Consider the following 16,487-nt stretch of genomic DNA (forward strand, 5'->3'; position numbering starts at 1 on the left):
CAAATATTCAGCATGCATTTGTCTTCATCTGACCACCGTATAAAGCAGCTCAGTAAGCTGCTTGGAATAAAGAAAAACGCATGGGAAACACTTTAAAACAAAAACTGAACAACAGTTTCGTTAAACTTTAGTGAAAAGTCACATTATAGATTTTTTCATAAAAAAACATCATTAAAGTTTTTTAAACCACTATCTTTCATCAGAGACCTATCATTATTTAGATTTACAGAGTGCTTATGACAATTAGCTCAGCTGAAAGCAGATTAGGGAATAGATGTGCAATTGGTGATTGGAGACTGACTAAATATCAAACATGTTTATTGACTGAGAAAATATGTTGATGTGCACAGTCCAAATGAATAAGGCAGTGATTACCAGCCAATCAGGGAAGAGAAAGTTATTTCATGGTATTGCCATGAAAGGTTGATTTTTATTTTAACAAACATAATTATCAATTATTTATAACAAATTATCGCATATCTAATAGAAAATATTTTATTCATCAAACAATAATTTGCAAATGATAAAATATTTTGTATCGGGTTATTTATCTGTTAATTTTCCTTTTTAAATGAAAGCTATAAAATGGTATCAGTGCATATATGAGAAAATCCTTCTGTACTTGCTCCTGAGATCATTCTAATAATATACATGAGCAAGTAGCTTAACTTTACTTTTAATCAGAACCAAACGCAGGAACTGATACAATTCAATTCACACAACACGCACACACTTGCAAAAGATACACGCAGGTGTGGAAAACAATCTTCCAGAAACAGATATATTTAGTTTCCATGGTGACAGCCATCATCCTCAAAGGCTGGAGCAGCTAAGCAGTGATTTGTTAATTGGGGTGGTGAGGTTTTGCTTGCATCTAACATATGCTCACACATATCCTCCAACGCACACACACATACACAAACAGTCAGGCATCCACTGCAGTCACATGTCAGTGGAGCCATTCCTCACCATGCATATTCATGTGTACTGTCTTAATGCTACGTTGTGATGTACATTATGTTTATCTTTTGTAGCGTCCTTTACATACTATCAATCAAGAGCTCCCTGACTGAAATCTGGCAACCGCGATGCATCTTTTATAATCTGTTTCCACTGCCACAACACGGAGAGAGAAACTACAGCTCGTCACCCCTAAAACAACAAATTCCTCTTATGTTTGCATAACCCTTCAGATCATACAGTCACCTTCAAAGGTGGAAGAACAAGGCCAATTAATGTGGTTTTGTAGTGTTAGTGTTGGGATTTGTGTTTGAGATCAAAAGAGAAATATGTTGAGCAGTTAGATTTTCACAACCAGTTGTGTTAAACAGGGAACACAAAGCAATTTGTGCAAGGCATCGGTTCCCAATTTACAAATACCCACAAGTACCTCTGGTCGTCTACTCCTGTTTTTAACCTTGGGACTCCAATGTGAAGACTTATCTAAACAGATGAAAAGGCCAAAATGTGGAGGAAAAACAAATCTGCTCATGACTTAAAGCATCAGCTTCAGGTAGTGTGGCCACAGGTTGATCAATGATTTACATTAACGGTGGCAAAAGAACCAATTTAGACTTTCAGAGACTGGCAGGTTTATTATGTAAAATATACTCAACTCTGATGACTTAATCAGACAGAAAAAAGAAGAATAGATGATTTAAGCAACAGTGTTGTGTCATGGTTTTTTTTTAACAACTCCTATTATTTTTGACAAACATGTTAAGTGGCCCAGTGACTCAGTAACAGTTACTGGAGTTTCAATAGTTGTTGACCTGCAAAGCTGCTTTCTTAATTATGTACAGGTCTGTCACTATTTCACAAAGCTGTTTACTTAAAGAATAGCACCTTGTTAATCCTGAGTAACTCAGTACTTATGGCTGCGAAATAAAATGTACTGCTGTAAATAATATTAATATTATTCTATATCCAGAGGCGTACATCAGTGGTCTGGCATCTTCCTACAACCAATTCTAATGAGTGAACCAGTTGTGTTTATCCACACAGCATTAGGACGGTCCCACCCGACCCTGATAGAAGACATGCTTTTTATTTCCAGTAACTGGTGCCACTTTCCAAGGAGCTAACTGGTGACTGGAACTAATGAATGGTTTTCAGTAGTTTTTACAAAACTGTCAATCAGCCAAGTCAAGCACCAGACTTAAAGCTCAGCATCGTTTCTTCTCTGCAAGAGGAGACTGAAGGGAGAAACTTCCCTCAACCAATAATATAAGAGACTGAGAGCATGAGAAAAAGGGTGTTTTCAGTGAACTTAATGCAGCTTCCATAAGCTGGGATTTACTGAAATGTTTATTCCAACTTACTTCTTACTTACTCTTTAATTATTTTTGCTTCACTGGCTTATGCTGATTCTGTTTTTTTTTTTAGTTCTTTTACCACATCTTCATCTGAATATGGTTAAAAATGTTACCTCTCTTTCCATGTTTACCTTTTGATCACAAACCAACGTCAGCAGAAACAATACACTGGCCTTGCTCTCCCTGTACCTTTGAACACAACTAGAGATCGTCCCAGAAGCTAGAAATGTCCTTCATTATGATCACAATCTTCAAAAATTAGGGCAAAACCAAATTTACTTTTACTTTCTTCCACATGACTCATGACATGAGATGAGTTGTGGTATAAGGAAGGCTGCTCTCTGCAGTGTTGACGCTTTGAAATCCAATTTCCAGTGTGGTGGGAACAATATTTTTGTAATGTCCTCAGAAATTGTAAGAACTGGTGTGTCATCTGTCATCACAGCTTTTTCACAAGTTAAGAAAATGAGCAAAGAAAAAGAATCTTAGTGCCAACAAAATATATTCTATAAAAAAATGAATAAATAACAGGTAAACTGGAACATCGGTGCAACCGATTTTCAATTAGAAACACGCTGGTCAAAGATGCCGGTTAAAAGCAGTCACAACACGATCGGGAATGCAGTTCCGGGGCAAATCGGATTCAAAAGTCAGCAGAAGGTGATTGACGTGTCTGTGTGTGTGTGTGTGTGTGTGTGTGTGTGTGCGTGTGTGTGTGTTGTGGTTAAGAACCCAATCACAAACCCTGATTTCATTTCCCGTTTTAATCACAGAGTTGGACCATTTCATATTGCTCTCCCATAGTGAGAGGAGCTGAGGTGTGAAAGGAATAGCAATGACTGTGAGAAGCAGAGGGAGCCGTGTGTGTGTGTGTGTTTGTGTGTGTGTGTGTGTGTGTGTGTGTGTGTGTGTGTGATTGTTGTGGAGCCAGGGCATTAGAGCAGTGCGGCTGCTGCTTAATGGAAGAGAATGAACTGTTTTCGATACCAATGTAAGCATATTGAGAGGAAATCCTTCTTTTCTTCTTTCAATAATCTGTCTGCAGGTCTGACATGCAGCAGTAATACAGACTGCAGTATCAACAGAAATCCCAAATTAAATGAGGATTCAGGATCACCGTAAGGAGATACTGAAGTTTATGAATTTCACTAAGCACACTTCACATATTTACTTAAACAGCTATTCTTTGTCAACTCCTAAACCCAATAAAGAGTATCTTATTTTTTGTACATCCCAGAGAAAATATTAATAGTCTAGTTTCCTTTAAAGAAATCTCATACTTATACCTTACAGTCCTAGTTTCTAAGGTGTGTATGTTAATAAGTAATCAACTAAAGTGCTGAACAAAGAGATTTTCAAAAATTGTTGCCCCAAAGAAAACATCCCAAAGTGATTCAAATTAATATTCAACCAGATTTTACTACTTTGCCCAGTTAATACATGGAGGTTTTTGATCCTGATGATGATCATGGGACATGATTTAAACTCACTGCCCTCATATGAGATTCAGAGGCAGCAGATGCTACCTTCTTTATGATTGTGGACAGACAGCAAGTTCATTTCAACATATGCATTACTTGGCATGTTTACCATTTTGTTGGTGTTGTTTTGTCCCCCAGAACATCATTTTAGATTATTTTCTGAACGATATCAGCATCAGTAAGAGCAATGAGTTCACGAGTCCCTGTGTGAATGTTGGCTTCAGATTTGACTTAGTCTGGTGTCGATCTTATGATGTTTGCGTCAGTCAAGAAGAAACAAGCGTCTTCTCTTCAGACCTAATTATAGAGTTTAAACACAAACAGCTAAAAGTTGTATTTCATTTATCAGCACTGAGATGAAGGGCATTCAGCTTCTGCTTCATCATTTCTTTTGGTTTTTAGTTGGGGTTTTTTTTGTATTGTAGTCAGGGACCGTTTTTCTCTGAAATCTCTCTCAACAATGATGACAATCAATATTTAATGAATAGGCAGCAAGCAAGCGCTCTCGTGAAGAACTGACAATTATTTTTTGGCAAATATTAAACAAACGCACCCACACAGGCACACACACAGGCACACACGGAGACAAAAGGAGGGACACACACGCACACATACACAGATATTTCAAAAAATTTGAGTTGATTCTATTACGCTTTCAAAAACGTTTCAGCAAAAATGAGGTTTGATTTGATATTTAAGACTGAGATACTGTGACACAACACCATCATGATATAAAAAAAAAGTCTTGTTTTTACAAGGGATCTTTTCTCTTTTTGTTTGAGTCTCTTCTCTGCATCACTTTCACAAGAGCCGTTTAACAATACTTTACTCCAATGAGAGCGCCAACCTTTTTATTGCACCAAGGTCCCTCATGTCAAAAGAAAATGATGCACCGAAAAGAACTAAAACCATGATTCTTTACAAAGAAAAAAACACCACCAACTGATTGTTTTAATCCATATTTATTGATTTAAAACTGAGAATGAAAAGCACATATTTTGCTTTCATAACGGCTCCCGGTGGTTTCATAAATCTCCTAACTGTACAGACATTTCATTTAGTTGAGCCCTGAAACAGAATTTGGTTGTTGTGCTAGCTGCTAAATTTAAGTCTGAAGAGGTTTGAGTCTTTAATTCACTTTTTTTTTTTTTTTTAGCCCCGCTGGAACCTTTTCAAGGTTTTCAAAACCCAGTGAGAAGTTTTTGCTTAAGCGAGTAGCTCTATTCTACACACACTGAATCTGTAACACTGTATTACAGGGTTGGGGTCGATTCAGGATGCCTTCTTGGAGTGAAACACACATCGTACGTGACACTAAAGAAATAACCAGTATTACACAGCATGAGACATATTTAAATCCAAAACATAAACTATATTTTTTCTACAGTTCAAGCTCTCAGTGGAATTGACCCCAACCTTGCCTAAGCCATCAGTCTTTGTAAAGTACACTGTTTCCAGGGAATTGAAAAAAAAAAAAAAAGATATTTGAATGACATTAGCCAGCTCTTATACAATGTTGTTTGTAGGTCTCGAGGCTGTCTGTTTTGTAAAAAACAAAAAAGAAAAACCTTTTTACCTGTTGACTTTCTATGCTGTCGTTTCTGTATCAATGTTCTGTTGTTCGATGCATGTTGTAACTTTGGCGTTGTGACTGGTCGTGATTCACACAGAGCCAGTACTTGTCATGTAAAAAAAACAAAAAAAAAAAAAAACAAAAAAACAACAACAGTGTCTCAATGTCCCAAGATATTTCTATTTCTTAAGAAAAGCAACCTTTCCCTTGAATGACTCAAAATAAAATAAATAAGATCACTTTACATTTTGATTAGGATTTGGTGACTTTCATTTCACTTGTAATTTGCATGTTTTGGATGACAAAAAGAAACGCATCAGTGAAGTTATTTGTGGCGAAGGCCGTACGTTTTTTAAACAGGAATTTTAATTGCTGCATGTTTTGTCGCCGATCTCAGAATAACTTGGGTGAGTTTGCAATTGCTAAGGAACTCTGCAGGAATATGTTGCATTCACATAAGAGAACTTTTGTTTTTTAAATAATTGAGATTCAAATTCAAAAGCAGTTTTGAGATTTTACAGTATTTTTTACAAAACGTGTATTACTTTTTCCTGTCTTTCTTCTTTTCTTTTCTTCATAGAATCGATTGCGGTGCACAAATGATTGATCTACTAGTTGTGCAAAGATCCACTGATCACGTTGCACATTCTAGCAATACAAAAAATAATCATCAATCTATGACGTAGGTTCATATTTGCACTGTCTATTGATCTTGAGCATTTTGTTTATTTTCCATAGATGGAATATCCATGTAAGGCGGCACGTTGAAACATTAGAAAGATTGGAAACATGTTTCAAAACGTCTTCCACCTCCAGCATGTGGTGTAACTCTACGATGATCCCTGGAAGCTTGATCCATTATTTGCGCAGCGCAATCGGTAGAAGGAGCCCATCACCCAAAAGGGCCTGGCAGATATGCGCTATGCAGATTCACATCTCTGCACTCTCTGAACGGTGGGGAATTTGTGCTTGACGGAGAAGGGAGGAGGAGGTCAGATGAAGAGGAAGCTGAGTGCTGTTGGGCAGGAACAAGCTTCCAGCCTCCCCACGCGTCTCCACACACCCCTGCACCGAGGGTTTCCCACAGCCTGCCACTGGAGGGACTGTCTTCTGCTGAAGGGGAGGAAGGGAGGGAGAGGGAGAGGGAGAGGGCGAGAGTGTTCACAACTCTTCAATTCAAAGCCGCGAGCAATATTGCCATCTAGTGGCTGGTACACACTGTGACTAATCAGATCTCTGAGTGGGTTTGGATGTTTGGGTCAGAAGCTTTGAATGGGAAGAAAACAGACACATATTCCAGCTAACAGAGGGGTAAAGGTGGGCTACATCCTGAACTTATCACCAGTCAATTATAATTCTAACAGAGACACATACTACGACCTCATACCTACAGACAGGCCAGTTACTCATTGATCTAACAAAGATATTAGACCACGCAATTTAATAAATAAAAGTGATAGTTGTTTGGGGATGGGGGCTGGATGTGGCTTATCAATTGCACTCATCTGTTCCATAATATTGAACATATCACACAATACAGTTATACAGCAGGGAGGAAAATTGAGGAGACTACTGTTGGAAACAGAAGGATTTTACAACTCTGGTCTAGTTTTCTGTTGTAGTTTGAAATTCTTTTTTTTTTTTTTTTTTTACAAGGGGGTAGAAATAATTATGTGACTGGTTATAGAACATGTCTCCAATTGTTGCCGTAGTTGAAGGCATTTTGATCCAGCAGGTTCCAAAGTGAGCTGTTATTTTTTGGTGCTGTTCATATACCCGCCTGCGCCGTCCTCCTCTCCGTCTCCGGCACAGTGTTTCTGTCCAGCAGAGAGAGCAGGCGGCTGGCACTCCACACACACACGGTGGCCCTCCTTCAGGTCCTGCATCCACAGTGTGTGTGGGCCCTCACTCTGCTGGCATCCTTTAGTCAAAGAGGTCAGCTGAAACTGGACGCAGTACCTGTTTCACACAAACACACACACACACACACACACACACACTCTGGCTTTCACACGCAAAATAAATAACTGAGCTCAAATATTCAGTCACCGGACGTTTAGCATGAGAGGTGAAAAAGCAGAGACGTTTTTGCATTACCCTATAATGTCAGTGCTGTCAGGAATGTCTCTTTTCTTCCTGGCGTTGCCATAGCCACCCGTGGTAATAAGCGCTGGGACTGCAGAGCGAGCATTCATAAGAACATCACATGGAACCACATGTTGCAGTGCTGCGCCTCAGACTGCTCTAATGTGCCGACAGGATGTTGGTGTCAATTTTAAATTGAAAAAATAAAGCTGCTCCCTTTGAGCTAATATGTTATTTCATTTAATTGACATTTTATGAAAATGCACGCTGACAGCTGGCTGAACGCAGAAGCACTGCGGCAGCCTCTCTTTCATCACATACAGTGTGTCTGCCAGTGATTTCTTTCTCGGCCCTACAGGTCAAACCTGTAGGGCTGAGCCTTCAGTAAACATCGTATACCACAACACAGCGAGAATACATCTGCTGCTTCACAGACAATCAGAGTCCCATCGAGCTCTCTGATAAATAGACAAGCCACCCTGTCAACACAACTGAATGTTTGAACACAAACGTGTTTCTTTCACCAGTTTCTTGATACTCAAACAGCGATATTCACTGATCCTTTGATATAGAAATAAACAATCTTATAGTTTATTTATGAAAATACAGAACATTTTGATCTGGATGTGTTAAGAACTGTTTGAAAATGTTTTCCGGTCAAGCATTCAGCTGTAGATATTTAATCCAGCTTGACTGTCCTCGGTGTAAATCATTTCACAGCTAAGAGGTTGTGTCAGGATGAAGAAAAATAATGCTTTTATTATAACGTTAGAGGCAGCTTGGTCTCACAATACTGTAAAAATTAGTTCTTAATTTTAGGCCTCCTGTTAAAACTTAAAAAAAATTAAAAATTAGCTCCTCAGATGAAGGATATATTCTAAATGAGTGCAAATAACAACTGACATTGAATATACAGCCTGTTTATGTCTTAAAAAAAACTGGAAATGTACTGTATATCATGATTACATTTCTGAAAACATCAGTGTGAATGTTTCTCACCCAGTGAGTTCTGACAGTGGCCTTGCTGCTGGGACCAGTACTCTGCACAGCCAGCGTGCTCCTCCAGCGTGGGGCAGGGTTCCCCTGCGTTCAGGGGTTCCTGCAGGATGACCCTGCTCCTCTTGCGGACCGTGGCCTTGCAGGGCTCGGCGCATCCAGACCAGGCTGTCCACTCGCTCACCTCACAGTTCACGGCTGAGGCGCAGATCACAGAGAGCACACACAGCTGAAGAAAGCCACGAACCAGTCTGTACCAGTTTAAATATGTCTTCATATGTGTCTTTTCAGATACCAGAAAAGCTTTAAAGACGCACAAAATGTTGCTCGAAACAAAAACGTCATCTCATCTGACATCCCAGAGAGGCTTCTTTAAATCTGTGTATGTATAGTTTACCTGACTTATTTCAGTAGAAATCACGTCTACACGACCAGTGTTATTTATCTAGAAAGTAGAGGGGCCCTTTTACAAGTTACTAAACACTAATTATTTGGAAGCTGAATTAATGCAATACTCCCACCATAGAACAGTTATATCAACGTGCACTGTGACACATTATTTAAGCTGTGTTTCGCCCAGTAAGCTGGGAGCAGATGCTATATAACAATATAAGAGAAACTTTATATCTGTCTCATTAACCTTTGACAGAAACACATTTATGAACGAGAAATAACTCAGAGGCAGCAACAAAACAGCTGAGATGGACCAATCAGCACGCAGACAGCAACAGTCAAGGTAAGCTTGTACTTTTCCAAGGCTGCCATTTATGACAGGTGCTTTGCATTCGGGTTTATGTTCAGGTTACTTTCAATCTTGCTGTCAGCAGGAAAGACTGAGCTTCAGATATTCGAGATACTCCTCCTGTAAACATGACTTAAACTGTTAAAACAACAGCTTTGGCCGCTGCTACAGATAAAAAGCTGACCCAGTGAGCACTGCAGAGGAAGACAGCAGCTCTGCTGCAGCATCATGGTCACGGTGACATTAACCATGGCTGCTGTGGGACATTGAGAGACAGGACCAGAGATTAGGAGTCAGGGTTTGGACATGCACAGGAGGTCTACTTAGGATTGCATAGAATACAAATATAAGTGAGCTGGCTGAGAGCTGACAGCAAGGTACCGGGTCTGAGTAGAACTGCACCTCACGCTGTCATTTTGTTAGTCTTCCTCACTTTATTTACATAGTCGCAACCCTCTGAATAACATCTGCTGTCTTTGCATGGCACCTGGTGCTGGGGACGTGCAACAGTCAGAGTTCATGACTCCACATGAATTCATCTAATATCAGAGCAGTTTGACCTTTCCAACAGTATGGTGTTTAAAGAAACTTGAAGACCAAATATAATACTGAAGCCAAAATATTCCATTCAGTGGCCATGCTGATTACAGTTATAGCACTACTGACAGTGTCAGACTTTTAACTTTGAACTTATCTGTCAAGCACACCACTAATGAACTGCTAAAAGAGCTTTGAACATAAAACAGAATTGTGCTTTTCTTCTAACACTGCATTAAAAACGAGGCCTACCTGGACATGCAGTCTCATAGTCGTGGCAGCAGTCCATGGTGGAGACGCAGGCCTGGTCACAGTAGCAGGTGCCATATGAGCGGTCTGATCTCCATCCTTCACTGCTGCAGTCTGGGTCTCGTCCGGCGCAGCACAGACCATTCTCCAGGCAGCCCGACCAGCAGGGACTGACGAGGGTCAAAAACAGTCCCAGAGAGACGACTCTGACAGAGCTGCTCCACTGAACTGGCATCGTGACAAGACACTCCAGCAGACTGAAGGAGTTCAAGGCCCTTTGCTAGATCCACACCCCTTTCTCTGCTTTAATGGCTGAAGAAGTGTTTTTATGTCCTGTCTTATAGAAATCCTCAGTTTTAGAATGAACTTCAGTCATCTCTGACCAGCTTGATGTCAGCAGCGCGCTGGTCAGCAGGAGCTGAAACATGTGTGCTGAGTTGGAAGTTATTCCTTTTCAACTTTGTCTCTTAAAGGACCAGTTCACTCAACATGAATGAGCAACTTTAGCCCTTAAAACTAACAACTAAGATTATACCAGATGATTTTTGTACTTTACAGTCATTAAACCAGAATTCACACAATGACCTGAATCAAAGGAATCCTCTAAATATTTGTTTTTCTTATGTATCATATTTAAACTGTTATATCAGTAAATGTTTGGTACCTTGTGTTCAAGCATAATTCTTCTAATATTGCACTAAAAAATTTTGAGTATTTATTTTTTGTATTTGTTTGTTATTGGGAATAAACCTGCACTTGTATAGTTATTAAATACAATCCTCTATGTGGTATAGCTCTTTTTCGAAATGTACATGTGGGTCAGAAAGGAAATAAGGAAGAAAACCTCACTGATATACTGTTGCACAAACATTAACATTCTCTGCAAGTCTGTTTTGTGCAAAATGGATAGAACGTGAACATACAGTCCTCCTCCTCTCTGTTTATACAGAAGCCAGCTTCCCTGCTCCATGCGTGCCCCAACATGTGAAAAGAGCGGATTATTAAAACTCCTATGGCCGAGGTTATTCATGCAAAAAGAACAACAGAGGACAGTGAAGGCCTCCTCTCGTACTCCGATTCCCACTGTCATGTGTGCATGTAGGGCGAAAACAGGGGAGAAAGTGTGACTGAGAGAATGGTTATACCATGCTGATCACCACCAAGCCTGAAATGGTCCCAATATGTGGGGGACACAAAGTGGGGTTCATGCTGTGTGTTTGGATCCTGTCTTCCTGTGTGTCCTTCTAGAAACGTGTAGTTTGCAGAGGAGTGACTTCACCCATTTACTGCTCCACTAAACAGGCAGACGGCTCAGACTGAATGCAGTTTGCACTTCCTGTCAAACCTGACTAATGAATATTTAATGTGGGTTTTCATTCAGAAAGTATTTTGTGTCACTAAGTGTATCTCCAAACAAAAACAAAACAAAGACGATCCATTTGGAGGTGTCAGTAGGTTTGGTGTAGGTTTGGATTATGGATTGTGCTTTGAAGGCATTCTCCTAATTCCTGCTCTCCGAAAAGCACTTCAGGCAACATTTGTAGTTTTTAATGTGCTGCATAAATAAAATGACTCAGCGTGCCTAAAAGCAATAGTGCAGTACCCGAGTGAACCCTGGAGAAGGATTTTCTTTGCTGTTTTTTCATTCTGGTTCAGCCGATCATTAAAATATTACTTTGTGATGCTCGTCCACAAGAAACGAAGTGAGAGAAATCTACTGTCCTCATTTCCTACTCGAGTCTTCAGCTCAAAAAGCCAGTATGAGGCTTTAGCCGTCTTGCATAAGTGTCTGCCCTTTAAAAGGGATGTGAAATTTTCTCCATTTTCTCTGTTGTGCTGCACTGGAATTAAAGAGCTAAAATAAATTGCACAAAATATAATTAAACTCTCAACAGGCAGAGGCAGGCCAATGGTGAGTGATTTCCTACAGTAGGAATACAAACAACTCAAAACAGAATCTATTCTTTCCAGGAAATGTCAGCCAAGAGAAGCAGCTGGCATAAAATCAAACACAGCCCCACACTGGATGCACATTACTTGACCTACAAGTGAGTAATCAGGTATTACCAGCAGATTTCAGGCTCTCCCTTTGCTGCGATCTTTGCTGCTGTGGTGCTACAGACTTAAAGCGGAGCAGGATTCTTGGCAGTCTCCAAAGCAGCCTCCTCCATACAGCATTGGCCCACTTCTCTAAATATGTTCTGTGTATCAGCAAGAAGCCATGATTGGGACATTAAGTTCACATCAATCTTCACATGTCGACTTCTGCAACACCATTGTCACGTGTGATGATGAAACCACTAAATTAAGACTGACATGGAACAATAATATCAATAATATAGAAACAATATTCAGAATTTGAATTTATAGAGCTCTGACCCTGCACAGTGAGAGCATTGTTTGAGGATACAGAGCACAGAGATCCAGATGACTTTATGTCCGCTTCTCAGCTTCTCCAGGACAATAAATATCTACTGTGAAACTGAGTTCTTCCTAACTTCAAAGACATTACCACTGAACGATGTCTTCCAGTCACGTTTGATGTGTTGATGTTGCCTTGTGCAAAAGTCAAGTGTCTTTGAAGAAGATACTGAGCACAAAGTTCATCCCAATGCAGCTCAATCACTTGACTTGGCATCCGTCGCCTGAGCTATGTGAATGTGTGACTTTGACTTGGGAAAAAAACAAAACAAAAAAAAAAACCCTCCTATTAGTTATGTCTCAACAATGTTAGCAGAATTGCCTACACTCACCTAATAGGACAAAAAGAAAAGTGCCATGAGATGCAGGAAATGCATGTAATGAAAGTGGCCAAATGACTATTGATTATTGGCAGATTAAAAGAAAAAGAAAAAAAAAAACAATGCAACATTTACTGCCATGGCGTGCTTAAAGTGGCTCACATGCCAACACAGTGAACAAGGTTTGCAGTGTTCAGCAATACAAAACAAGAAACGTGACGTGGAACAAGCAGCCTTCATAGCACCTAAGTAAGAGTCCAAAGATTTATAGTTCACATACATAATCTCCTTATGTTCTCGTTCAAAATGATTTGCTCTGCTCCACTCAGGGGCTGTTGAACTGGGACAAAACAAAATGTTATTCTCGAACCTATCGAGTCACTGGTCATCGAGCTACACCAAATTTAAGTTCTATGATGCAGTCACAGAGTGGCTGCTGCTCTGGACTCAAACATTTGTTCAAATTCTTCAGGTTGGTTAAGAGCTGCGCACATTAAAATCCAAACAGTGTCGCGACCAATATTATACTTGTAGAGTGAAATGAAACATACGCTGTAAAGTGTGTTTAAATCATCCCCATTCTAGGACTGACATTTCCAGCTATAGCTTTGAATGACATATTGGTAGTCCACCACAGGGCTGACACAAAAAGACAGACCAGTGAAATCAGTCACATCCACCTCATGTGCAATATAAGACACTAAATAGTAGGACATGCACACTTCTGACATGGAGAGGTACAATTATCATGTTGTGCTGAATGTAATGCATCAGCATGTTGTTGCATGGTGGATGTGGATTCATGACCTCCCATCCATGAGTCTAAACTGACTGTAACCTTGTCCTACTAATGTCCTTGAACTTCAGGAGACTTTAACTCTGTAATGCCGTCTGACACGTGCTATTTTCCTGAGTAATGGTGAAAATGCATACATTCACAGCTTGCAACAAAAGTGGGTTTATCGGGAGCTTAAGCTATTTCCACTAATCCAGGAGAGGAGTATATAAATAAACTGAGGATGGAGGCTGTTGGTCACAGGAGGAGGGAAACACCAGCTTGGCTGTCTGCTTCTTGGTTAGACTTTAGAAAACGGGCAACAGAGGTGAAGTCTGACCCACTCTACACCAGTCAGACAGAATATTAACTGACAGGATAAGGCATCAGAAGAAAATAGGGCAAAATGATTTTCTTTATGGACCTCCAGATGATGCTGCTGGATGTAATTTATTTCATCCTGCGTAATTCTGTGCGGATCGTCATGCGCCCACGCACCAAGCCCATCGACGGTGAGCTGGTGCTGATCACCGGGTCGGGCGGAGGCCTGGGCCGTCTCTTTGCTCAGGAATTCACCAAGCAGGGGGCCGAGGTGGTGCTGTGGGACATCAACAGCACCTCCAACGAGCAGACAGCCAAGCTGGTGCGGGAGATGGGGGGTAAGGCCCACACCTACACCGTCGACGTGACCAACCGGGAGGAGGTGTACCGGCACGCTGAGCTGGTGAGGAAGGACCTGGGCCGGGACGTCACCATGCTGATTAACAACGCCGGAGTGGTGGCCGGGCAGCGCATGTTGGACTGTCCCGACGAGATGATGGAGAGGACCATGAAGGTCAACTGCCATGCCCTCTTCTGGGTGAGCGCTTTTTAGTGACATGTGTAGAGGTCAGTTCAACTGTCAGACCTCAAATAAAAAAAGATCAAACATTCTAAAGATCGACTCTACAGTAAAAATTAAATTATGTGTCACTTTGACACTGAATCAAGTAGCCTGAGGGATTTTCTCCTATGAATGATGTACAATGAACTTCTGAAATCGATAAACATCAGGGCTTCACCTGGGTTTGTGAGTAAATAAAGCCAGTTGTTGCATGATGCTCATAAATATTTGATCAGATATGACGAGCAATATAAGCGTTTATATTTCAATGTTGAAATCCAATATAATGTTTGGCAGCAGGTCACAAACTGAGTTGTAAATACGACTCATGTTTTGGGTTGAAGGACATCGTTCTTGGGTGCCTCAGTTTCACTGACTGGAATTTAGAGAGTTTAAATTTAAGCTTGTGTATTTCACAATGTTTAATCTTCTCATCATTAAGCAATGCACAGTGTGTGATTGTACACAGGCTGTGTGACATGTATTCGAATGCATTGTGTTAAGAGCATGATCCTACTCACATTATGGGGGAAACTTGCATCAATCCGCTTAAAGTGGAGCTGCTTGTGCAACATAAGCCTCACCTCCAGAGCTGAACAGTATCTAAGCCATGAGCATTGTTTCTTCATCATGACTTGCTGCTGTATAATCGTATGTGTTTGTACATATTTGTGCTCTGCAGACAGTGAAAGCCTTCCTCCCTCAAATGAAAGCTCAGAATCACGGACACATCGTGACCATCGCCAGCGTCCTCGGCCTCTTCAGCACAGCTTGTGTGGAGGTGAACCAGAGCTTGGAAAACATCACAAAAAAAAACCCAGATTTGACAGCCTCATTACTGTAGTTTTACACTCTTCTTAGCACAAGTCAGCACAGTATGCTGAAATTCAAATGCATGTGACACAATTTGCAGTCTAAGCAGGTTTGGAAAAAACAAATGTATTTTCCTCAACCTGTCAATGCAAATTGGAAAAGCTCTTTTCCCTGTGGCAGGATTATTGCGCCAGCAAGTTTGCTGCAGTGGGTTTCCACGAGTCTCTGGCTCACGAGCTGCTGGCTGAGGAGATCGAAGGAGTGAAGACTACGCTTGTTTGCCCCTACATTGTGGACACAGGCATGTTCGAAGGCTGCAAGATACGGTCTGTCAAATTATATGCTTACACCATTTTTGTATACATATTGTGCTTTACTCTTTCCTCAAAAGTGTGATAGTTGCTATATTTACGTAACTTTTTTTTTAGCAAGCCATACATTCAAACGCATAACTACTAAAGTTAAATTAAATAAATCTGTAGCATTATCATGTTGACCAAAGCAGCACATTTTCACTGTGAGCATGAATGAACCTGCAGACTGTAAATCTTCTGTGTTCCTGTTAGGGAGGAAGTGGAGCTGATCCTCCCACCTTTAGAGCCTCAGTACTGTGTGGAGCAGGCGATGAACGCCATCTTGATAGATCAGCCATTAGTGTGCATCCCCCGCCTCACCTACCTGCCCGTCATCTCCAGAGCGTAAGCATCACATCACCGCCGGCCTCACACTAACCAGATTTCACACAGGTCTGTTCACGTCCTTCAAGTAATTTCATTGTGTAACAAGCTCATGTTCTGTTACTTTTCAGGTTGTTGCCATGGGAATCGAATGTGGTCACGTATCGCTTCATGGGTTCCGACAAGTGCATGTACCCTTTCATTGATACCATGCAGAAACAAGCCAAGAATAGCAGCATCATGGTTGCATAATCTTACTCTGACACTCTACTCAGCCTTAACACTCAACACAATCAAACAACATTAAAAAAAAAAAAGGGTTAATTATACATGAAGTGAGATTTTTAAGAAATTTGCTTCAGTCATATGGAGACTGGAAGGGACTTTAGATTTGAGACTGTTCATTCAGAAGCCTGAACTGGATGACGACTCAGCCAAGTCGCCATCAGTATCCTTAACAAACAAAAAAAAAAAAACAAACAAAAAAAGAACCCTTCTGCCTTGTTCAGTTTAAATCTAAAGTCCCTTTAAAGTGTTTTCACCTCAAAGCTGTGAAATGACCAGTGACTCATCATCACGCTATGGGAAGGTGTCTTTAAAATATTATGTCCCCGAATGTA

General features: G+C 40.6%; 2 protein-coding genes across 2 annotated transcripts; one reads left to right on the top strand and one right to left on the bottom strand.

Moving 5' to 3' along the window:
* Positions 1–6,341: 6,341 nt before the first annotated feature.
* Positions 6,342–10,213, bottom strand: LOC115387926 (somatomedin-B and thrombospondin type-1 domain-containing protein). The gene is made up of 5 exons (XM_030090834.1): positions 9,982–10,213; positions 8,454–8,648; positions 7,467–7,545; positions 7,146–7,328; positions 6,342–6,479 (listed from the first exon to the last, which is right to left on the bottom strand). Exons 1-5 carry the CDS (start codon positions 10,211–10,213, stop codon positions 6,362–6,364), a joined length of 807 nt encoding a protein of 268 aa, XP_029946694.1. The 3' UTR covers positions 6,342–6,361.
* Positions 10,214–13,886: 3,673 nt separating this feature from the next.
* Positions 13,887–16,166, top strand: rdh20 (retinol dehydrogenase 20). Its single transcript, XM_030090833.1, has 5 exons — positions 13,887–14,353; positions 15,060–15,158; positions 15,371–15,516; positions 15,757–15,888; positions 15,999–16,166. Exons 1-5 carry the CDS (start codon positions 13,901–13,903, stop codon positions 16,117–16,119), a joined length of 951 nt encoding a protein of 316 aa, XP_029946693.1. The 5' UTR covers positions 13,887–13,900; the 3' UTR covers positions 16,120–16,166.
* Positions 16,167–16,487: the final 321 nt, after the last annotated feature.

This window comes from Salarias fasciatus, chromosome 5 (assembly GCF_902148845.1).
Source record: "Salarias fasciatus chromosome 5, fSalaFa1.1, whole genome shotgun sequence".
Lineage (NCBI taxonomy): Eukaryota > Metazoa > Chordata > Actinopteri > Blenniiformes > Blenniidae > Salarias > Salarias fasciatus.

Bases quoted from the DNA above. Each gene is read 5' to 3' on its own strand.
- LOC115387926 (XM_030090834.1), bottom strand. From the start codon at position 10,213: ATGCCAGTTCAGTGGAGCAGCTCTGTCAGAGTCGTCTCTCTGGGACTG. The intron at 7,329-7,466 runs GTAATGCAAAAA...TGTGTGAAACAG, and splicing joins GACAGCACTGACATTATAGG to GTACTGCGTCCAGTTTCAGC. The intron at 6,480-7,145 runs GTATATGAACAG...CCCCTTCAGCAG, and splicing joins GAGGAGGACGGCGCAGGCGG to AAGACAGTCCCTCCAGTGGC.
- rdh20 (XM_030090833.1), top strand. From the start codon at position 13,901: ATGATTTTCTTTATGGACCTCCAGATGATGCTGCTGGATGTAATTTAT. The intron at 15,159-15,370 runs GTGAACCAGAGC...TCCCTGTGGCAG, and splicing joins TCAGCACAGCTTGTGTGGAG to GATTATTGCGCCAGCAAGTT. The intron at 15,517-15,756 runs GTCTGTCAAATT...TGTTCCTGTTAG, and splicing joins TTCGAAGGCTGCAAGATACG to GGAGGAAGTGGAGCTGATCC.